The sequence below is a fragment of the Pezoporus flaviventris genome, unplaced genomic scaffold (assembly GCF_033815535.1).
Source record: "Pezoporus flaviventris isolate CSIRO_AGI_PZ_B2104156 unplaced genomic scaffold, CSIRO_AGI_Pfla_v1 ptg000215l, whole genome shotgun sequence".
Taxonomy (NCBI): Eukaryota; Metazoa; Chordata; class Aves; order Psittaciformes; family Psittacidae; genus Pezoporus; species Pezoporus flaviventris.
This window is the reverse complement of record NW_026892763.1, coordinates 25038-47410: the sequence shown is the minus strand read 5'-3', so window position 1 is coordinate 47410 and position 22373 is coordinate 25038. Positions and strand designations below refer to the sequence as shown.

Sequence of the window (22373 nt, the reverse complement as noted above, 5' to 3'; positions counted from 1 at the left end):
ATATAAATGTGAGCATGGAGAGGCAGAGCGGGGAGGGGGGTCAGGTACAGCAGCCAGGGAGGGATGTGTGACAGCAGGAGACAGACCTGGAGCAAGCATCCATGGGGCAGTGGCCATGAGCGTGACTCCCCAGAAACACCATCCCCAACGCTGCTTGGAATCCTGGAATGGGTTGGGATGAAGGGACCTTAAAGCTCCTCCAGCTCCAGCCCCTGCCACGGGCAGGGACCCCTTCCATAGAGCAGCTTGCTCCAAGCCCCTGTGTCCAACCTGGCCTTGGACACTGCCAGGGATACTCAGCTTGGATGCTGTTACAGTGCAATGGACCCTCCACACCCGCAGAGCTCAGGGCATGGTCGCCCCATGGCCAAGCTGCTCCTGCCCCATGGATTCCAGTCCAAATGAGCACCCACCTTCCCCCTGCCTGGAGCTGAAAGAGAGCAGCGGGGTCACCTGTATCCCATGGGAAGGGCAGGGAAGGGTTTGTCCCCTCTGTGGTAGTGATGCCAAGCAGCAGCTCCGTGCTCCTTCCCTCTCGTGGTGTTGCGCCTCTGGGCACCTTTATGGTCACAGGGGGGCTTCTGCTCACACAGCTGCAGTTCTGCAGCGCAGTGGGGCTGCAGGAAAGCTGGAGAGGGGCTTGGGACAAGGGATGTAGGGCCAGGCCAAGGGGAATGGCTTGAACCTGCCCGAGGGGAGGCTGAGCTGAGCTCTTAGGCAGAAGCTCTTCCCTGGGAGGGTGCTGAGGCACTGGCACAGGGTGCCCAGAGAAGCTGTGGCTGCCCCATCCCTGGCAGTGTTCAAGGCCAGGGAATGGCCGCAGGATCAGTGCCTGCTTCCCTCTTTGTGTTGCGTGTTAAAAGCTGCTTGGGAATGATGCCTCTCATTGATTCACAAGCAGGTTTGTGCTCCTGGGTAGGGGGTGAGTTGCTAATTCCATCCCCCGAGGCTCAGGAGGACAGGAGTCCTCTTGGATTACCTTAACCAGGCGTGGGGAGCAATAAGAATGTCGGTCCTTGTCAAAGCTGATGGCTGGTGGCAGCGGTGACATCCGCAGCAGGCAGTGGGGCGGATGGCTCCTGGTGAATCCTGGGCTGAGCTGGGGTTGGACCATGGAGAGTGTCAGACAGTGGAAGGGGTCCCTGGCCACGGCAGGGGTTGGAGCTGGAGGAGCTTTAAGGTCCCTTCATCCCAAACCGTTCCAGGATTCCATGACAGGAGTGGAATCATGGAACATCTTGGGCTACGTGCCCGCAGCCCAGTCTCCACTCCGTGCCCTTCTGGCACTGACTGTGGCAGAGGATGGAGATAAGCAGCACGCTGTGGGTGACACTGTGGGGTGATACTGTGGGTGATGCTATGGGGGACACTGTGGGTGATGCTATGGGTGACACTATGGGGGACACTGTGAGTGATGCTATGGGTGACACTATGGGGGACACTGTGAGTGATGCTATGGGTGACGCTGTGAGTGACGCTATGGGGGACACTGTGGTGTGATACTGTGGGTGCCACTATGGGTGCCACTATAGGTGGCACTATGGCTGACACTATGGCTGACACTATGGGTGACACTGTAGGTGGCACTATGGATGGCAGTATGGGTGGCACTATGGGTGACACTATGGGTGACACTATAGGTGGCACTATGGGTGACGCTATGGATGGCACTGTGGGTGACGCTATGGGTGACACTATGGGTGACACTGTGGGTGCCACTATGGGTGGCGCTATGGGTGGCACTATGGGTGACACTGTAGGTGGCACTATGGGTGACACTATGTGTGACACTGTGGGTGCCACTGTGGGTGACACTATAGGTGGCGCTATGGATGACGCTATGGATGGCACTGTGGGTGACGCTATGGGTGACACTATGGGTGACACTGTGGGTGCCACTATGGGTGGCGCTATGGGTGGCACTATGGGTGACACTGTAGGTGGCACTATGGGTGACACTATGTGTGACACTGTGGGTGCCACTGTGGGTGACACTATAGGTGGCGCTATGGATGACGCTATGGGTGACACTGGGTGGCACTATGGGTGACACCATAGGTGGCCCTATGGGTGACACTGTAGGTGACACTATGGGTGACACTATGGGTGACACCGTAGGTGGCACTGTAGGTGGCACTATGGATGGCAGTATGGGTGGCACTATGGGTGACACTGTGGGTGCCACTATGGGTGACACCGTGCTGCCCAGACCACGCTGCTCCCCCAAGCCCCGTGCACCCTCCTCCCCGCATCTCCCCTCCTCGGAGCTCCCCATGTCCCCGGCGCGTCCCGGCTGCCGTCATCCGCGGCGCATCCCGCGCTCTATTGACAGCTCTCGCGGATGCGAAGGAATTCAAGACAAATTGGGAGGAGGAGGGAGTTAATAAAATATGAAAAATCTCTGCCTGTCACTGGGCTCCGCGCTCCCACCGCTGTGACAGGAACATATTTCCCCAATGAGTGACCCGGCGCCGGCGCCGCACCCGAGGCCCATTCATCAAACAGGATCGGGCCGGGGCTCCTCCGCCCGAGCACGGGGATGCAGGAGGAGGCAGAGCCCGCGGTGCGGCCCAGCTGGTCCAGCCCCGGCCCCGCACAACCAAGGGGGAGCTGACAAATTGCCTCCCAGCCCAGCCCCGCTGCTCCAAGCGGGACGTGGCCATGGGGAAGAGGGGGTCAGGGCGGGCGGTGGCCCCCTCCTGCCTTCCATTAGGCAGGGGCTGCCACCGTTATGGATGAGGGTGCGATATTTCCTCGGAATCGACCCGTCGGTCCTGTCAATGATTGCAGCAATTAGTCAAGTCGTCAAAGCCATTAACAGGGGATTAGGCCAATATTGGAGAGGAGAATTCCTGAGGAAGGGAAGCCGGGAGCAGAGCCCTGGCCTGGGGGATGGCAGCGTGTGGAGGGGACGCCCGGCTCCCCCCTCCTGGCGCCGTGGGGTTGGACAGCGGGAAGGGGGGGGAACGGGGTCTCTAATAGGGAGCTATGGAGTGGCCCCGCTCTGCAGTAAGGAAGTGGCATGTCTGGATCCCAGCCTTCAGCTGGAATGACGAGGGATGCCAGGCTTCATCTGGAATGACAAGGGATGCCAGGCTTCATCTGGAATGACAAGGGATGCCAGGCTTCATCTGGAATGACAAGGGATACCAGGCTTCATCTGGAATGACAAGGGATACCAGGCTTCATCTGGAATGACAAGGGATACCAGGCTTCATCTGGAATGACAAGGGATCCTGGGCTTCGTTGGGAGTGACAAAGGATGCCAGGCTTCATTCAGAATGACAAGGGATCCCAGCCTTCATCTGGAATGACAAGGGATCCTGGCCTTCATCTGGAATGATGAAGGATCCCAGCCTTTCTTTGGAATGACAAGGGATCCCAGCCTTCATCTGGAATGACAAGGGATGCCAGGCTTCATCTGGAATGACAAGGGATCCCAAGCTTCATCTGGAATGATGAAGGATCCCAGCCTTCATCTGCAATGAGAAGGGATCCCAGCCTTCATCTGGAATGCCAAGGGATCCCAGCCTTCATCTAGAATGACAAAGGATCCCAAGCTTCATCTGGAATGCCAAGGGATCCCAAGCGTCATCTGGAATGACGAAGGATCCCAGCCTTCATCTGCAATGATGAAGGATCCCAGCCTTCATTTGGAATGAGAAGGGATCCCAGGCTTCATCTGGAATGCCAAGGGATCCCAAGCTTCATCTGGAATGACGAAGGATCCCAGCCTTCATCTGGAATGATGAAGGATCCCAGCCTTCATTTGGAATGAGAAGGGATCCCAGGCTTCATCTGGAATGACAAGGGATCCCAAGCTTCATCTGGAATGACGAAGGATCCCAGCCTTCATCTGCAATGATGAAGGATCCCAGCCTTCATTTGGAATGAGAAGGGATCCCAGGCTTCATCTGGAATGCCAAGCCTTGCCATGGAAACTCCTCTGCACTCCTACCTTATGGAGCCCATTTTTCATGTGGAAGCAAATCCCAGTCCAGCACTCGGCTCCTTGGGGTCCTCTGCTCCTTCCATCCATCAGGATGGGGCTCTCCCGGCCTCCAGGAGCAGGGGATGGAGCGTGCTTTAGGTAGTGCTGAGGTGGCCGGGTCATTCCCAATGGGATGGGAGATGTCTGCTGGGCCCTTCGGCATGCTTGGCCACGGGTGGGACGTAATCATAGAGTTATGGAACCATGGAATCCTGGTGGGAGTGACTGGATCCACACTGGATGCCCAGCACCCTGTGCAGCCCCATCTTAACAGTGTCCAGCCCTGGGGAGTCACCACTGCCCTGGGGACATTATTCCAGTGGCTGCTTGTTCCCAGTGGGAATCTCCCAGCAGTAACTTGTGCCCATCGCCCCTGGGCTTTCCCATGGGACTCCTTGTCCAAAGGGAGCCTCCATCTTCCCTGCACCCCCCTTTACCTCCTGGCACATGGATCAGGTCTCCCTGCACCTTCTCCAGGTGTCTCCTGGGATGCCAAGCTCCTGAGCCATCACTGGCTCTTCCCCCACTCCCATCTCTCCTCATCCCACATTGCTTGATCTGAGATTCCCATCAGTGGGACCATTCCCTTCAGCCCAGGCCAGGAGGATGATTCCCACTGCCCCGTTTCCCTGCAGCTCTGGCTCACTCCAACATTCTCCCTGCTCAACGCACTCAGAATTCTCCCTTCAGAACCAGACGTGGATTTTCCGCTCCCCCTTTTCCAAACCCTCTGCACTCCAAACCCAGCCACCCTTTTCCTTCCTTGCTCCTCCTCATCCAGCTTCAGGAAGAGCTGGAGCAGCTTCATTCCATCCCCAAGCTCTGGAGCCAGCCTCTACGTGCCCATGGGCTGGCAAAGGCTCTGTATGCCATAGAGGAGGTGATGGAGCCACGAGAGAGGTTTATGGGGACTTCCATCCGAGGTGGTCGTGCTCTGGTGGGATATTTAGGAGATGGGATAACAAAACTTAGGGATGGAATCATGGGATGGGGGGGGATGGAAGGATACTTAAAGCTCCTCCAGCCCCAAGCCAATGCCACCTTCCCCTAGGGCAGCTTGCTCCAAGCCCCTTCCAAGCCATTCCCCTTGGCCTGTCCCTGCAGGCTCCTGCTGAGGCTGGAGCGGTCCCATGGGAGCCTTTGTGAGGCTCTGGTGACCACAGCAGCCCTTCCGTGCCAAGGCGTTGTTAGCAGGGGCAGTTCCTGTCCCCATTCCCTGGACACCCGTGTGTGGAACCGCTGGTTGGACATTGCCCCTCTGTGATGCAGATCCCCTTTGGAGCCCAGCTCAGGGGCGGCCCCAGGGATGCCCAGTGAGTGCTTCCTGCTCCTCGTGCCTCAGGACTCGGCTCCAATCCCTGACCCCATCCATTTCTTCCTCCCCTCAGGTGCCAACCCGCTGCAGAAGAACGAGATGGGCCATACCCCCCTGGACTACGCCCGCGATGGGGAGGTCAAGGACCTCCTGAAAGCAGCAGAGACAAAGGTGAGCCCCGGTACCCCCAGGTTCCAGCTTAGGGTGACCTGGAACACCCCAGCACAACCAGGAGCTGTATGAATCCAACCCATGATGCGGAAGGGAAGAACCCCATTCCTGCAGTGTTCCGGGTACAGGGGTGCGTGTCCTTCCCTCCCGTGTCCATGGTCTTCCTGGGAGGGTGGGGGCAGAGGGGCAGAGGTGCTGTTCTGGAGCCCCATGGCAAAACCAGAGGAAATCAGGGGTTGGTTTAGGTCTGCAGTTCATGGTAAGAAGAAACAGGTCTGAGGATCCGGTGTCCTTGAGTCATGGAGCGCACCGTGACGTAGGGTCATGGAGTCATGGAAAGGGTTGGGATGAAGGGACCTTAAAGCTCACCCAGTTCCAACCCCTGCCATGGGCAGGGACCCCTTCCATAGAGCAGCTTGCTCCAAGCCCCTGTGTCCAACCTGGCCTTGAGCGCTGCCAGGGATGGGATCATGGGGAGCTCCTCCTCACCCAGCACCCCAAGTCCTTCTCCTCAGGCTGCTCCATCTCATCTCCCCCAGCCTCTGGTTGTGCTGGGATTGCCCTGGTCCTTGCCCTTGGCCTGCTTGAACTCCATTAGGTTCTGTGGTCCCAACTCTAGGCTGTCCTTGTCCATGTGGATCCCATGCCTTCCCTCCAGCACAAAAAGCTGGGAATAAACTACTCGGAACGTCCCAGGGAGGATGAGGTGGGAATCGTGTGCTGGGTGAGCGCTCCCTGGAGCCAGCCCTGCTCCCGGGAGCCTGCCCGTGACAGCACGAAGCAGTGCTGGGTTTAATGCTGCACGAGTCGAGGGAGGAGAGGAAGGACATAGATCTATGGGATGTTCCTGCTGGAGACGAGAGCTCTTGTCTATAAACGGGGAGCGGGAGCAGGCGGCGGGTGATGGATACGGAGCTGGGGGGGACGCGGTGCTCGGGGGGCTGCCGCCGCTCCGGTCTCCGCGCTCCGCAGAGAGTCTTTGAGGAGGAATTGCTCATTTTAATCACTGCAGGAGAATGAATTGGCAGCACTGTTAGGGGCTGGGCACATCCCCTAGCTGTGATTTACATACCCCGCTGCCGGAATAGCAAGGAGGTTTCATATGTATGTTTAATGGGTTGGGATCACCCCTTCTGCCTGCGCGAGCAGGGATGCTCCGCGTGCTCCCTGCACCAGAGCCCACGCACCCGGAGCTCGGAGCTGGGCACCCTGGTCCAGCTGAAGTGGCCTCACCTGTATCCAGGGCTAAAAGTAGCACCCAAACCTTGTGTCTTCTCTAAGGAAGCAGGAGGAAGCGGCCCCAGCAGTCTTGGAGTCACAGAATCATGGAATAGGATTGGAAAGGACCTTAACATCATCCAGTTCTCGATCTGTGCCGTGGGCACCTCACACTAAACCAGGTCCTGCAGGGATCCCTCCAGCCTGGCCTTGAACACTGCCAGGGGTGGAGCATTCACAGCTTCCTTGGGCAACCCATTCCAGTGCCTCAGCACCCTCACAGTAAAGAACTTCCTCCTTAGATCCAATCTCAACTTCCCCTGTTTCAGTTTGAACCCATCACCCCTTGTCCTGTCGCTGCAGTCCCTCATGGAGACTCCTTGCCTCTTACAAGCCTGTCTTTCCATTGAACCCCTCCTTGTGTGCACCAGGCTGGGTCAGATCCACCTCTCCCATCTCCAGCAGGACTGGAAGGAGTCTTTCAAGCAGGATGAGCCACAGTTCCCCTTCTCCCAGCTCTCTCCCTGCAGGCAGCAGCGAGGACCTGCAGACCTGGAGCTTGTGTCTGCTTCCTCATGTCAAACTGTCTGTAATGGCCTTTATAGAGCAAACAGGACCTGAGAGCAGCTCCAGTGCCTGAAGGGGCTGCAGGAAAGCTGGAGAGGGGCTTGGGACAAGGGATGTAGGGCCAGGCCAAGGGGAATGGCTTGAACCTGCCCGAGGGGAGACTGAGCTGAGCTCTTAGGCAGAAGCTCTTCCCTGGGAGGGTGCTGAGGCGCTGGCACAGGGTGCCCAGAGAAGCTGTGGCTGCCCCATCCCTGGCAGTGTTCAAGGCCAGGTTGGACACAGGGGCTTGGAGCAAGCTGCTCTATGGAAGGGGTCCCTGTCCGTGGCAGGGGTTGGGGATGGAGGAGCTTTAAGCTCCCTTCATCCATGGAGCTGCTCCACTGGGACCCACAGGGAAGTTATTGCCCTGTACAAAGGCTGATGGCATCTCATACACGTGGGGCTGGTGGCACCAGCCAGAGCTGGAGTGTTTGCTCTTTATCTGGGGGCTTTGCCTCCTGTCAGGCACTGCTCAGCCAGGAAGCACTGGACGTGGGCCTGGATGGGGTTATCCATTCGGGATGTGGGAGCAGCATCCAGCTGTGAGCACACCGGGGTTTCCCCTTCAGGCGGGTGGGCTCAGGGGTGGCTCCTCCATCCGCAGACCCCGTGGGATCCTTGTGTGCAGTCCAGGCTGGAGCAGCTCCGGGAAAGGGCCCTGGGGCACCCCAGCTCCATCGCAGTGAGCAGCTGAGCAAAGAAACCCAACAGGGTGCTGGGGAACATCCCCAAGGGCATCACCACGGGGATGAGGGTGCCCTTGTGCCACTGTGCTGGGCGCTGCTCAGGGCACCCCTGGAACATGGGCTCAGGTTGGGTCCTGCTGCACAGCAAAGCTGTGGCCGGGCTGGAGAGGGGCCAGAGAAGGGCCTCAAAGATGCTCCAAGGGCTGGGCAGCAGTGAGGAAAGGCTGAGAGAGCTGGGACTGCTCAGCTGGGGAAGAGAAGGCGCAGGGAGACCTGATCCATGTGCCAGGAGGTAAAGGGGGCTGCAGGGAAGATGGAGGCTCCCTTTGGACAAGGAGTCCCATGGGAGAGCCCAGGGGCGATGGGCACAAGTTACTGCTGGGAGATTCCCACTGGGAACAAGCAGCCACTGGAATAATGTCCCCAGGGCAGTGGTGACTCCCCAGGGCTGGACACTGTTAAGATGGGGCTGCACAGGGTGCTGGGCATCCAGTGTGGGTCAGGCTGTGCCTGGAGAGGTTGGAGCAGGTGAGCCCTGAGGTCCCTTGCATTGGGATTCCAGGATTATGTTCTCTCCTCGGCCAGCTCTGGCGTGGCAAACATCGCCCATCCCGCTGGGAAATGGGCTGGGTGGGCGCAGTGTGTGGCTCCCTGTTCCTCTGGAGCAGGGTGGATGCCTCCTCTGGAGCACAGGGAAGCCGATCTCCCAATAAAGAGCTCTTCCCAGTGTTTCCTCCATCCTGCAGAGGGTCTGCTTGCCAGCATTCCCACCAGGATACAGCCCTGCGGGAAGAGCTTGGAGGCTGCATAGGAGACATGGGGAGAGTGGGAAAGCAAATCCAAGTGGCATAGCCAAAGCTTGCTTCTTCCATGTGAGCTTGTAACAGGATGGGAGCTCCTTAGGATGAGCTGTGGCTGCTTCCCAGTGCCTGGAGCGGAATTCCAGCTATCCTGGGGGGGGAAGCTCCACGCACCCACCTGATTTCGTGGTGTTGCTTGGAACAGCCTCTGAGCCCAGCGTTTTCCTCCTGCCCCAGTTCCAGGAGGAGCAGCGCCGGAGGGAGGTGGAGGAGCGCCGGAGGTTCCCGCTGGAGCAGCGGCTCAAGGAGCACATCATCGGCCAGGAGAGCGCCATTGCCACGGTGGGAGCAGGTAGGACCCTGCTCCTCCAGCCCTCATCCCCTGCTCCACAGGGGGAGCACGGTGTTCCCTCGGGACCTGACCTGGGGCTGCCTCCGAGTCATTGAGGTGGGGGGGGACCAGTGCTGAGGTCCAGCAGGGATATCTTGGCTGGGGGAGAGAGCCCTTCATGGAGTCATGGAAACATGGCATGGGTTGGGATGAAGGGAGTTTAGAGCTCATCCAGCCACAGCCCCTGCCACGGGCAGGGACCCCTTCCATAGAGCAGCTTGCTCCAAGCCCCTGTGTCCAACCTGGCCTTGAGCACTGCCAGGGATGGGGCAGCCACAGCTTCTTTGGGCCTCAGCACCCTCCCAGGGAAGAGCTTCTGCCTAAGAGCTCAGCTCAGTCTCCCCTCGGGCAGGTTAAAGCCATTCCCCTTGGCCTGGCCCTACATCTCTTGTCCCAAGCCCCTCTCCAGCTTTCCTGGAGTGAGCTGGGCTCTCGTGGTGTGCAGCAAGGTTTGGGGATGCTTCCATCAGAGAGTGCTGGAGCTGAGGTTAAACCCAGAGCAGTTTTTAGGCACGTGGGCCCCAACAGAAGCCACAGACATCAGATGAGCACTGACAGTTGCTCGGAGCATAACTTCGTTATGGTAATCACTGAGACAAAAGGGTGCTGTGCATCTGCAGAGCAGAGCAGGATGGTGGCTGACTCCCTTAGCCCAGGACATGCTGTTACCTCCCCACTGCAAACCTACCCCACGGCTGTGGCAGCAGATCCCCTGCACGGGGTGACCCAGGGCAGGGAGCTGGGAGCCCCACGAGCTCCAGGACAGGCACTGAGCCCTGGGGAGCTCTGAGCTCTGTGTCTCACTGCAGGCACCAGCCAGGCTCCTTCCAGTGCACGTCATGGAGCACACGGCCCCGCAGGGAGGAGAAAGGAGAAGATGGGTCCTGGCTGTCCATTGCAGGCGCTTTTCCATGGGGCAGCCTCTCAGATCCCAGGATGGAGCAAGGGGAATGGCTTGAACCTGCCCCAGGGGAGACTGAGCTGAGCTCTTAGGCAGAAGCTCTTCCCTGTGAGGGTGCTGAGGCGCCGGCACAGGGTGCCCAGAGAAGCTGTGGCTGCCCCATCCCTGGCAGTGCTCAAGGCCAGGTTGGACACAGGGGCTTGGAGCAAGCTGCTCTATGGAAGGGGTCCTGGAGGAGCTTTGAGCTCCCTTCCACCCATTCCGTGGCTCTATGGAAGCAGAGCTCCAGCAAGGCCGGGCTCTGTGCAAAGCCTCCGGATCCTCTTGCCCCTCCTTGGCCCGTCGCAGCAGCGCCTGGCAGCCGGAGCAGCGCGGGGAGCGCGGCTTGGGATGGGGCAGAGCGGCCCCGCGGTAACAAAGAGGAGCCGAGGGTGATGGGAGCCGGGCCGGAGCCGCGCAGCGGGGCCGGGGCTGCTGCGGCGGCGCCTGGGGGCAGGAGCGGGGCGAGCCCGGCGCTGTGATTGATGGTGCTGCCGCTGCTGACACAGGTGGTGCTGCTGCCCATTAGAGCAGCTGCCTTTATGGAGGTTTCTCTTATTGAATTAGAGGGAACGTGCTGGATCCCACCCCCCGCCCCGCAGCCTCGGGATATCGGAGCCGAAGGTAGCAGGAGAGGCTCCGGCCCCTCCTCCCCTCTGCCCCATCCCCGCTGCTTTCCCTCCGGAAGAGGGAATTTGGAGGCACGGTTTTTCCTTCCAGCCCCTGCCCCTCTGCCTTTGGGCTGATTTCACTCGTTCCCAGCTGGATTTGCTCCCACTTCGTGGCCTCCTGCTCCCCGGTTTGTCACTCCTCGTCCCGGGATTAGGCGAGCCTGCTGAGCTGTTTAATGCATCACCCGGCCCTTAATTGAATAATCTGATTTAATCCATCACTCGCTGCATGAGCCAAACACTCTCCAGAGGGGCTCAGATGGGAATACAAAGGCGACGTGTGCTCTGGGGGTTGTGTGGAGGGCCGGGGCACTGGGGTTGCTCACACGGAGCTGGTGCTTGGCATCGCTGCCGCAGAGGGCAGGAACCCTTCCCGTGGGATAGAGGTGAGCTCTGCTGCTCTCTCCGCTGCAGGAAGCAGGATAGAGCTGAGCAGGGCTGTGGGGAGCTGAGTGATGATTCCTGACTGGAATCCACAGGGGCAGGAGAGCTGGAGGAGCTTTAGGGAGCTTCATCCCACCCCATCCCATGATTCTGTCCCTAAGTTTTGTTATCCCATCTCCTAAATATCCCACCAGAGCACGACCACCTCGGATGGAAGTCCCCATAAACCTCTCTCGTGGCTCCATCACCTCCTCTATGGCATACAGAGCCTTTGCCAGCCCATGGGCACGTAGAGGCTGGCTCCAGAGCTTGGGGATGGAATGAAGCTGCTCCAGCTCTTCCTGCAGCTGGATGAGGAGGAGCAAGGAAGGAAAAGGGTGGCTGGGTTTGGAGTGCAGAGGGTTTGGAAAAGGGGGAGCGGAAAATCCACGTCTGGTTCTGAAGGGTGAATTCTGAGTGCGTTGAGCAGGGAGAATGTTGGAGTGAGCCAGAGCTGCAGGGAAACGGGGCAGTGGGAATCATCCTCCTGGGATCACAGAGTCATAGAATCATAGAATAGTTTGGGTTGGAAAGGACCTTAAGATCATCCAGTTCCAACCCCCTGCCGTGGGCAGGGACCCCTTCCATAGAGCAGCTTGCTCCAAGCCCCTGTGTCCAGCCTGGCCTTGAGCACTGCCAGGGATGGGGCAGCCACAGCTTCTCTGGGCACCCTGTGCCAGCGCCTCAGCACCCTCCCAGGGAAGAGCTTCTGCCTAAGAGCTCAGCTCAGTCTCCCCTCGGGCAGGTTCAAGCCATTCCCCTTGGCCTGGCCCTACATCCCTTGTCCCAAGCCCCTCTCCAGCTTTCCTGCAGCCCCTTCAGGCTCTGGAGCTGCCCTCAGGTCTCCCCTTCAGGAGCCTTCTCTTCTCCAGGCTGCCCCAGCCCAGCTCTCTCAGCCTGGCTCCAGAGCAGAGCTGCTCCAGCCCTCGCAGCAGCTCCATGGCCTCCTCTGGTCAGATCCTTCCTGGTTCCTGCATTTCCTTGTGTAAACCTCCTGCACCGCGGTCAGGTCAGGCTCTGCTTGGGAGCAGCCTTGGGATCGTTTGAGGTTCATCTCCCACATCCCAGTGCCACCAGCAGTGGGGCTGGATCGGTTCCTTTGGGATGCTGGACCGATCCCGGATGGAGACGAGCGATCCCACAGCGGGTGCAGACCCGGATCGCTCACCCCACGTACCCCGACCCGGGCGGTTCGAGCAGCAACCCTGAATGAATTGATTTGATAAATGGACATTTATTACGCTCACAAATTGGCTGAAACCAATTTTGGTCACATCAAGGGCTGAGAACTGCGAGGGTATTGATTTGTGTAAAGTAATACAGTGAATTTATCAGTTCAATAGAGAGCTGAAGGGCCTCTCGGAGACCCCGCGCCGCGCTCGCGCCGTTACTGATGGCCAAAATCAAGTGAGAGCACCACAGCAACGCTGGAAATGGCTCCAGAGAAGAAGGCCCCGGCGTCATCATCCACGTCCTCGCTCGGGCCTGGGGGCTCAGGTGCCTGCATGAGATTCCAGCAGAGCTCAGTGACCTGGAGCAATTCCTGCCACCCCCTCCACGTTCCCAACGGGAAGGGGACGGCTTTCCAAGAGGCACAGCGTGGGCTCCTGCACGGCCACCACCAGCAGGGCTGGAGGCTGCCTTGTGGCTGCAGAGCCCGAGGAGAGGAGGCTCCCCAAGCTGAGGTTCTCCCCCTTCCTGTCCACACAATGGCCTGCTCCAGCCTGAGGGCAGCAGCTCTGCTCCTCCTCATGATGCTGGTGGCCAGCCCTCGAGAGCCTCCCATGGCTGGAGGTGCTGGAGCAGGGGGCTCGCTGGCCCCTTTCTGATGGCAGCCAGGACCTCAAGAGCATCTGGGGCTGGAATCATCAGCTTAAGGCTCCTTGTAGCAGAGGTTTTCCATCCCGTCACGCCATTGATGGCTCTAACTAATGCCCAGCCCCTTCCAGCCAGGATCACAGCCCTAGCTCCATGGTGGCTGTGTTTTATGGGATGCTTTATATCCCTGGAGTTGTGATGAGCAAGATGAGTGTTTATCCATAAAATCCGGGATGCTGCTGGAGAGGGGAGTGAAAAGAGACAACACTTAACACTTAACCTGGCTGCCTGCAGACCATTGAACGTGCTGACCCTGCCCGTGGTCACTCCATGCCCTGGAGCAGAACTTTATTACCTTTATTAGCTGAGATGCTGCAGACACTGTCAGTGGTCCCGTTATTCCCCATCAATCCTGCAGGAAATATATCCACCCGCGTGGCTGACCTCAGCTTTGCTGCCGTAAAGGGCAGGGATGGAGCACAAGCCATGGTGGGATGCTCTGGGAGCTGTGCAGGGGACGTTGGAGCAGCTCTGGGATCACACGGACACCCCCTGCACCTCCATGCCGTGGGCATCTCCTCTTGCTCCTCGTGTGCTGGCTCTTCAGTGGGGGTGATGTGGATGCTGCCTGTGATTTCATGGAATCCTGGAATCCCAATGGAAGGGACCTCAAGGATCATTGCTCCAACCTCTCCAGGCACAGCCTGACCCACACTGGGTGCCCAGCACCCTGTGCAGCCCCATCTTAACAGGGTCCAGCCCTGGGGAGTCACCACTGCCCTGGGGACATTATTCCAGTGGCTGCTTGTTCCCAGTGGGAATCTCCCAGCAGTAACTTGTGCCCATCACCCCTGGGCTTTCCCATGGGACTCCTTGTCCAAAGGGAGCCTCCATCTTCCCTGCAGCCCCCTTTACCTCCTGGCACATGGATCAGGTCTCCCTGCACCTTCTCTTCTCCAGCTGAGCAGTCCCAGCTGCCCCCTTCCCCACTCAGTTTGGTGTCCTCAGGGAACACTTGATCCCCTCATCCACATCACTTAGGAAGGCCCTGAGCAGCGCTGGGCCCAGTATGGATCCCCGTGGTCCCCACGGGTGCCCCTGGTCCCGGTTCGAGGAGGAGATGTTCACCACCACATCAGAGGACAAATCCCTGCCTGCTCTTGGAGCTGGTCCGTGGGGCTGAGCTGCCCCCCCACCCCAGCCCAGGCAGGGTAAGGCAGAGCCTGGCTCAAAGCCCGGTCTGATTAAGCCTTGACAGGAGTCAGGATGTGTTAGAGCAGCCAAGGGATGGGTAATGCATCTTGATGGTGGCCAGACACAGAATGTCACGTCCTCGTTGTGCTGGGACTCGGCTTCCACTGAATTCCCGCTCCCTGCGCTCCATCCTGTTGCATCTGGTGGATGTGCCTTGGATTTTAGGGTTAAACTGGGCTTTTTTGGCTCTTCAGGCTGACTCCTGCATCACCGAGTGATGCAAACGAGCCACCACCTCCTTGCAGGGTTCTTCCCACCTTCTCCACGGGCTCCCCAAGGATTCGGGATCCAGCCGCACTGCTGCTGCAGCGCTGACTCACCCTCCCTACAGAACCCATCCTGCCTCCCTCCCACATTGACTCCTCTCATCCAGCCCTGGAGCAGGTTCCTGTGGCTCCTGGAGGAGCGAGTTCTCTGCTTTTGTGGAGATGCTTCCTGCCTGTGGGCCCCTCAATCCCAAACCTCCCCTGGCAACCTCCGGACCTGGCTTTTCCCTTCACATCCCCAGCTTGCTCCAAGCCCCTGTGTCCAACCTGGCCTTGAACACTGCCAGGGATGGGGCAGCCACAGCTTCTCTGGGCACCCTGTGCCAGCGCCTCAGCACCCTCACAGGGAAGAGCTTCTGCCTAAGAGCTCAGCTCAGTCTCCCCTCAGGCAGGTTCAAGCCATTCCCCTTGGCCTGGCCCTACATCCCTTGTCCCAAGCCCCTCTCTGGGTTTCCTGCAGCCCCTTCAGGCACTGGAGCTGCTCTCAGGTCTCCCCTTCAGGAGCCTTCTCTTGTCCAGGCTGCCCCAGCCCAGCTCTCTCAGCCTGGCTCCAGAGCAGAGCTGGATCCCATTGGATATTGCCATCCAGAGACATAGAAACTCTCCTTTCCCAGCCCTTCCAGCCTTTCCCCACTCCTTCAATCCCCTCCCTCTTCCCATTCCCACTCAAGGAATAACACACAATCCTCGGACCTGCTGCTCTGGTGCAGCATCACTGCACCGGTACGGCTCCATCCCTCCCTCCATCCCTCCATCCCTCCCGGTCCCCCCTCCCTCCCGTCTCCCTGGCAACACTGAGTGCACATCCTGGAAAACTTTATCCACGCTCTGCTCTGGGCAGCTTTCCCAATCCATGCTAACCTGATTAGGTGTCTCTGGGGCCGGGCCTGCCTAATCGAATTAGATGGCACTAATGGCAGCGAGGACTTTGAGTGGGGAGAGAGCAGGAAAACAGAGTGTGTACTTAGTGATAATTATCCCTGGTTCTGTGGCATTGATTTATTTGCCTTTTCCCCCCTTCCCTCCCTCCCCTTCCTCCTTTTTGTTGTTCCCATTGTCTTTAAACGCAGCCATTCGGAGGAAGGAGAACGGCTGGTACGACGAGGAGCACCCGCTCGTCTTTCTGTTCCTGGGATCCTCTGGAATAGGTAAGGATTGGGCTGTGCCAGAGGGATGGAGGGGCTGGGGCTGCTCCTCAGCCCCGGCGCAGCCCCTCTCTCTCTGCTTCTCATACAACACCAGTTTAAGTGTTGCATCCCTCCAGCTGGTGCGGGATCCCGCAGGATAACCCCTGGCAGGCCCCAGGCAGGGCTCAGGCAGCTGCACGCTCAGTTATCCCATCCCAAAAGGGGCAGTTTGCCCAGGAAAAGGGTTGGTTTCTGCCTCCACGGGAGAGGTGAGAGCAGGAAGCTGCTGCTGGCAGCTCCAGCCTCTGCTGCCTCGCTCCTATGGACGCGGGAGGCTTTGGAATGACGGGATTTCCTTGACTCCCATAATGTTTGTCCTCAAGCACAAGGAAAGGTAACCAAACACTTGATCCCTTCGTGGAATGGCCAAGATGACTTCCAGGCAGGGAACAAAGCGGCCAAAGCGACACCTGCAACAACCCCAGTGCTCCTCCTGCATCCAGGGCATCCCTCAGCCTCGGGAGGGGGCTGGAGGGCTCAGGGCAGGGACACACACCGGGATCTATGGGTCGCTGCCGGCCACGAGCCGGGTGTTACCTCGAGAGGAGTTGTATAAAGCCCTATAAAACCAGTAAGAAATGGGTTTGGGACTTCACTGCCCTCCTTGTAGGGGCTCGGTGGTGTGAATCACAGCTCTTCAACTCCTCTGTGTGTCCATGGGGGGCTTTTCCACTGCTCCCATAGAAAGGAATATTGGAGAAAAGGAGAGCACCGAGAAGCTGGGGCTGCCCCATCCCTGGCAGTGCTCAAGGCCAGGTTGGACTCAGGAGCTTGGAGCAAGCTGCTCTATGGAAGGGGTCCCTGCCCGTGGCAGGGGTTGGGGCTGGAGGAGCTTTAAGCTCCCTTCATCCCAACCCATTCCGTGGTTATAAGTTAAGGACCCATCCTGATTCCCTTACGTTCATACCCTGTGTGAGAGAGCGCGTCTGGATCTGTGTGCTCACGTGTGGGGACCCACAACCCAGCCACAGCCAAAGTGGACAAAGGCAGAACCGCACCAGGATGCTGGGTCCTGGCTCACTTCCCATGTTTGCAGCACTTCTGTGCTGATCTCATTCCGTGATCCTCACGTCCAGCCACCGAAGCCATCACCACCGGCAGAGCTGCGGGGCTGTGTGGTGCAGCACGGAATCAGGGAAGGGTTTGGGATGAAGGGGGCTTAAAGCTCCTCCAGCTCCAACCCCCTGGGGCAGGTTCAAGCCATTCCCCTTGGCCAAAGCCCCTCCCTGGGTTTCCTGCAGCCCCTTTAGGCCCTGGAGCTGGACACAATAAAAGCCCAGGAAACCCATCCGTGGTGCCAGGGTGGCAGCAGGAGGGGGTTTCTGGGCAAATCCCGGGGGATTTCCAACAGAACCTGTGTGTTCAATGGACACATCGGGAGGATGGGATCTGATCTCACAACATCTTGGGTGTGTTTGCATGGAGACAACGCTTGTGTTGGCAATGGTGCCGCCAGCCCTGGTGTTGGCACAGGAGGACAGACAGACCTGGTCTAACACGAGTCTTTTCCTCTCTGGGACAGGTAAAACGGAGCTGGCCAAGCAGACAGCCAAGTACATCCATAAGGATGTCAAAAAGGTAACGCTCTTCCCTCGGCTGATTCATGGAATCCTCATGGAATGGTTGGAAGGGATCTTAAAGCTCATCTGGTTCCATCCTCCCCGGTGGCGGTGGCTTCGTAAGGGGTAGCTCAGGGATGTGAGGTTTGAAGGCACCAAGCGTTTCAAGCTGGGTATTCCACGCTTAGGGCTTGAGATTTAGGCTCTGGGAGGTGCCCAGATCTCTCCCATGGAGAACTGGGGAACGCTGGAGCAGGGAAAAGCCCCCCTCAACCTGTCCCCAGCATCCTCCAGCAGGGAATGGCCGCAGGATGGGATGGGAGCTGCAGAGAGCAGATTGAAACAAGGCCATGAACGCGCCTGTTCTGGTTTCTGTTCCTCCTCCTCCCCTAATGGCCTTCCTAAAGCAGTACATCCCAGCTCCTGGGCTTCAGGCACCTCCATTCCCAGATCCTGGGCTTCAGGCACCTCCATTCCCAGATCCTGGGCTTCAGGCACCTTCATTCCCAGATCCTGGGCTTCAGGCACCTTCATTCCCAGCTCCTGGGCTTCAGGCACCTTCATTCCCAGCTCCTGGGCTTCAGGCACCTTCATTCCCAGCTCCTGGGCTTCAGGCACCTCCATTCCCAGCTCCTGGAACTGGTCAATGCCTGGGCAAACAGCACATGGAGGAATCAGTGCAGTGCTGAAGGTTCTGTTAGCTGGGAACATGGAACCATGGGATGGGCTGGGATGAAGGGACCTTAAAGCTCCTCCAGCTCCAACCCCAACCCCTTCCATAGAGCAGCTTGCTCCAAGCCTGTGTCCAACCTGGCCTTGAGCACTGCCAGGGATGGGGCAGCCACAGCTTCTCTGGGCACCCTGTGCCAGCGCCTCAGCACCCTCCCAGGGAAGAGCTTCTGCCTAAGAGCTCAGCTCAGTCTCCCCCTTCCTCTTCGTCACAACAACCCCGGGTGTTCTGGGGTGGATGTGGCCGCTCCGGCACCACCGGTCCTTGGGAACCCCATATCCACGTGTTGATCCCTGCAGGCAGTGGGCTGGGTGCAGAGGAGCCTTGTAAATGGGATGAGTTTGGAGCACATCCTCAACCCCCACCTCAGGGGTTCCTTTCTCTTGCAGGGCTTCATCAGACTGGACATGTCGGAGTTCCAGGAGAGGCACGAGGTCAGTGCATCGCTTCCCTCTGCTCCCAGGCTGCCACCAGCCCCGGCTTGCTTCCATGGCCTCCAGGAGATGCGTGGTTTGGGGGGGCAAAGGGGGAGCCCAGCAGAGCAGCAGCTTCGCTCCAGCTTCTACATTCCCAAAATGGGAAATAGTGGGGAATTGGGATCAAAGAGCACGGAGCAAGGGAAGCTTTACCACCCCGTGTCTGCGCAGTGTGGGGCTGTGGGGAAGAGCATCCGGGCAGGGAATGGGAGAATCCAGCAGAGCAGAGGCCAGCGGCGCAGAGCGCACCCCTCCTGTCCCACCTCCCACCCCACGCGGGTGCTGCAGGAGAGGGGGGATCTCAGCAGGGTCACCCCAGAGCTGGGGGGGGGGGTGCAAATCCCTTTGGATTTGAGCTCCTTGCTGAGATGAGTCTTCATCAGAGAGCCACGGAATGGGTTGGGAATGCAAAGCCCCCCCCCCAAAGGGGCTTCAGTGTGGCTGAGCTCCACGTGCCCTGTTCCTGCCCCCCAGGTTGCCAAGTTCATCGGCTCCCCTCCAGGCTATGTGGGCCACGAGGAGGGGGGGCAGCTCACCAAGAGGCTGAGGCAGTGCCCCAACGCCGTGGTGCTCTTCGATGAGGTTGACAAAGCCCACCCGGACGTGCTCACCATCATGCTGCAGCTCTTCGATGAGGTACCGCCGCGCTGCAGGCCCGGAGGGAAGGGAAGGGGATGCGGGAGGTGTGCCGGGATGCTCCACATCAGTGGTCCCTTGCGGGCACTGCCACCCAGCCAGGGAGCGGGCTGGTGCTGAGGGCTCCTGATGGAGTCAGTGTTACCTTCAGGCAAAGGCAAAGCCACTGGGAGGGTTGGAAATGTGGGGGTGAAGCCTGGGAATTTGATTGACATGGATTCACGGAATGGGTTGGGTGAGCTCATCCAGCTCCACGTGCAGGGGCACCTTCCACTGGAGCAGCTTGCTCCAAGCCCCTGTGTCCAAGCTGGCCTCGAAGCACGGGCTGAATTCCAATGAGGCTGACCCAAGTAACCTGCAGGATAACTGGGACATGGCTGTAACACGGTGAGCAGCCCTTGGGATCACCCACAAAGCGAGCCCTGTGGTGGCAGTGACACCCACAGCAGCCCACTGGGGTGGCCGCAGCCCTCCTGCAAGGGGCCTGGGTCTCTTATTCCATAGAGTGGAACAGAGAGAGCAGAGGAAGGCCTGGGAAGCCAGGACCTCCCCAGGCAGTCTGCTTCCTCGCAGCTGATCTCCAGCCCAGCGACACAAATCCTTGTTGGGTGCTTGAGATTAACATTTGGGTTATTGCCCTGTCAAGTGCGTGCTGCAGGAATTGATTTCCCATTGAGCTGCTGCTCCCGTGATCTATGCAAGGAAAAATGGAGTTATTAATCCTTCAGAGGAGCACAAAAGCCCTGTAAAGCCCTCGCAGCGCGATGCTGGGGAGCGTCCCTGCCTCGCAGCCCCACCAGCACCGTGGCAATGAAGCCGCTGTGCAACAGGCAGAGCCCGAGCACAGGGTGCAGGGCAGGGGGCTGGAACTGGGTGAGCTTTCACATCCCCTGGGCTGGGATGCTGGGATTCCTTGTGGGGCTTTCAGACCCCCACAAAGCTCCCCCCCGAGCACGCCCAGGCAGCCCCATGGGGAGCTTGGGACTGACTCATGTGAAGGTGAACGTCTGGGCTGTGTTGCTGCAGGAGGCTGAGTTAGGGGTGCCCACCAGCACCCCCTCCCCATGAGGCGCTTCCCAGAGCTTCCATCAAGGATGTGCTGGATGGGGATGGCTGGGATCATGGACAGGGCAAGTCGCTGCTTCTCTCCTGCTCGAATCCATGGGCATCCCTTTGGAAATGAGACCTGAGAGCAGCTCCAGTGCCTAAAGGGGCTGCAGGAAAGCTGGAGAGGGGCTTGGGACAAGGGATGTAGGGCCAGGCCAAGGGGAATGGCTTGAACCTGCCCGAGGGGAGACTGAGCTGAGCTCTTAGGCAGAAGCTCTTCCCTGGGAGGGTGCTGAGGCGCTGGCACAGGGTGCCCAGAGAAGCTGTGGCTGCCCCATCCCTGGCAGTGCTCAAGGCCAGGTTGGACACAGGGGCTTGGAGCAAGCTGCTCTATGGAAGGGGTCCCTGCCCGTGGCAGGGGTTGGAGCTGGAGGAACTTTAAGCTCCCTCCATCCCAACCCATTCCATGATGTAAATAAATCCCCTTTGGGGAAACATGGGCCCCGTGTCCTCCTCCTCACGGTTTGGCCGCATCCTGTGGCGCCTGCTCACGCCGTGCTGTGCCCCCGGTGCTGTTGCAGGGCAGGCTGACGGATGGGAAGGGCAAGACCATCGACTGCAAGGATGCCATCTTCATCATGACCTCCAACGTGGCCAGCGAGGAGATCGCCCAGCACGCGCTGCAGCTGCGGCAGGAGGCCCTGGAGATGAGCAAGAAGAGGATAGCAGAAAACCTAGGTACGGGTCTACCAGTGGTGCTGAGTCCCACACCCCATCCCCAGCACTGCCCCTCCTGCGCTGCCTCCGCTTCATGCTTGTCCTCTCCTGGAGCCCTCCTTCTGGGACATCACTTCTTTGGCGATGGCTTTGGGCCACCTTGCAGCCCTCCTCATCCTCTGCTCTCTGCCCCTCAGCTCCTCTCCTTCAGCTCCTCTCCTTCAGCTCCTCACCTTCAGCTCCTCACCTTCAGCTCCTCACCTTCAGCTCCTCTCCTTCAGCTCTTCACCTTGAGCTCCTCTCCTCCAGCTCCTCTCCTTCAGCTCCTCACCTTCAGCTCCTCTCCTTCAGCTCCTCACCTTCAACTCCTCACCCTTCAACTCCTCACCCTTTAGTTCTTCACCCTTCAACTCCTCACCTTCAGCTCCTCTCGTTCAGCTCCTCACCTTCAGCTCCTCACCTTCAGCTCCTCACCTTCAGCTCCTCTCCTTCAGCTCTTCACCTTGAGCTCCTCTCCTCCAGCTCCTCTCCTTCAGCTCCTCACCTTCAGCTCCTCTCCTTCAGCTCCTCACCTTCAACTCCTCACCCTTCAACTCCTCACCCTTTAGTTCTTCACCCTTCAACTCCTCACCTTCAGCTCCTCTCGTTCAGCTCCTCACCTTCAGCTCCTCACCTTCAGCTCCTCACCTTCAGCTCCTCTCCTTCAGCTCCTCTCCTTCAGCTCCTCTCCTCCAGCTCCTCTCCTTCAGCTCCTCACCTTCAGCTCCTCACCTTCAGCTCCTCTCCTTCAGCTCCTCACCTTCAGCTCCTCACCTTCAGCTCTTCACCTTGAGCTCCTCTCCTCCAGCTCCTCTCCTTCAGCTCCTCACCTTCAGCTCCTCTCCTCCAGCTCCTCTCCTTCAGCTCCTCACCTTCAGCTCCTCTCCTTCAGCTCCTCACCTTGAGCTCCTCTCCTCCAGCTCCTCTCCTTCAGCTCCTCACCTTCAGCTCCTCTCCTTCAGCTCCTCACCTTCAGCTCCTCTCCTTCAGCTCCTCTCCTTCAGCTCCTCACCCTTTAGTTCTTCACTTTGAGCTCCTCACCTTCAGCTCCTCACCCTTCAACTCCTCACCCTTTAGTTCTTCACCCTTCAACTCCTCACCTTCAGCTCCTCACCCTTCAACTCCTCACCCTTTAGTTCTTCACCCTTCAACTCCTCACCCTTTCCATCCTTCCAGAACCCTTCCAAACACTTCCTAGGCCAGACTAGTGCTGGGAATGGTGCTCGTGTTGAAGAGGTTTGTTCCCTCACTTCCATAAAGGACTGAGCTTCACCCTGTCACGTCCCTGGGATGGGAATCCTGGATCTACCCATTAGGGTCTTGCAGAAACTTCCCCAGAAATGTGAATTAGGAAATCAAAGGAGAATTGAGTAGGGTAAGAGCAGCCTCTAATGTGAACTGAGCACCTCCACTGCAGCAGCAGAGGCCAAAT

General features: G+C 58.7%; 1 protein-coding gene across 1 annotated transcript in view; it reads left to right on the top strand.

Annotated features, from left to right (window-relative positions):
• CLPB (ClpB family mitochondrial disaggregase) overlaps positions 1-22373 on the top strand; it is a 52274-nt gene that overhangs the window by 26513 nt on the left and 3388 nt on the right. Inside the window, exons 6-12 of the mRNA XM_061442139.1 lie at positions 5380-5477; positions 9025-9139; positions 15621-15698; positions 17260-17315; positions 18416-18460; positions 18977-19138; positions 20767-20923. Of these exons, the coding sequence (XP_061298123.1) occupies positions 5380-5477; positions 9025-9139; positions 15621-15698; positions 17260-17315; positions 18416-18460; positions 18977-19138; positions 20767-20923 (711 nt within the window). The remainder of the gene's footprint in view (positions 1-5379; positions 5478-9024; positions 9140-15620; positions 15699-17259; positions 17316-18415; positions 18461-18976; positions 19139-20766; positions 20924-22373) is intronic.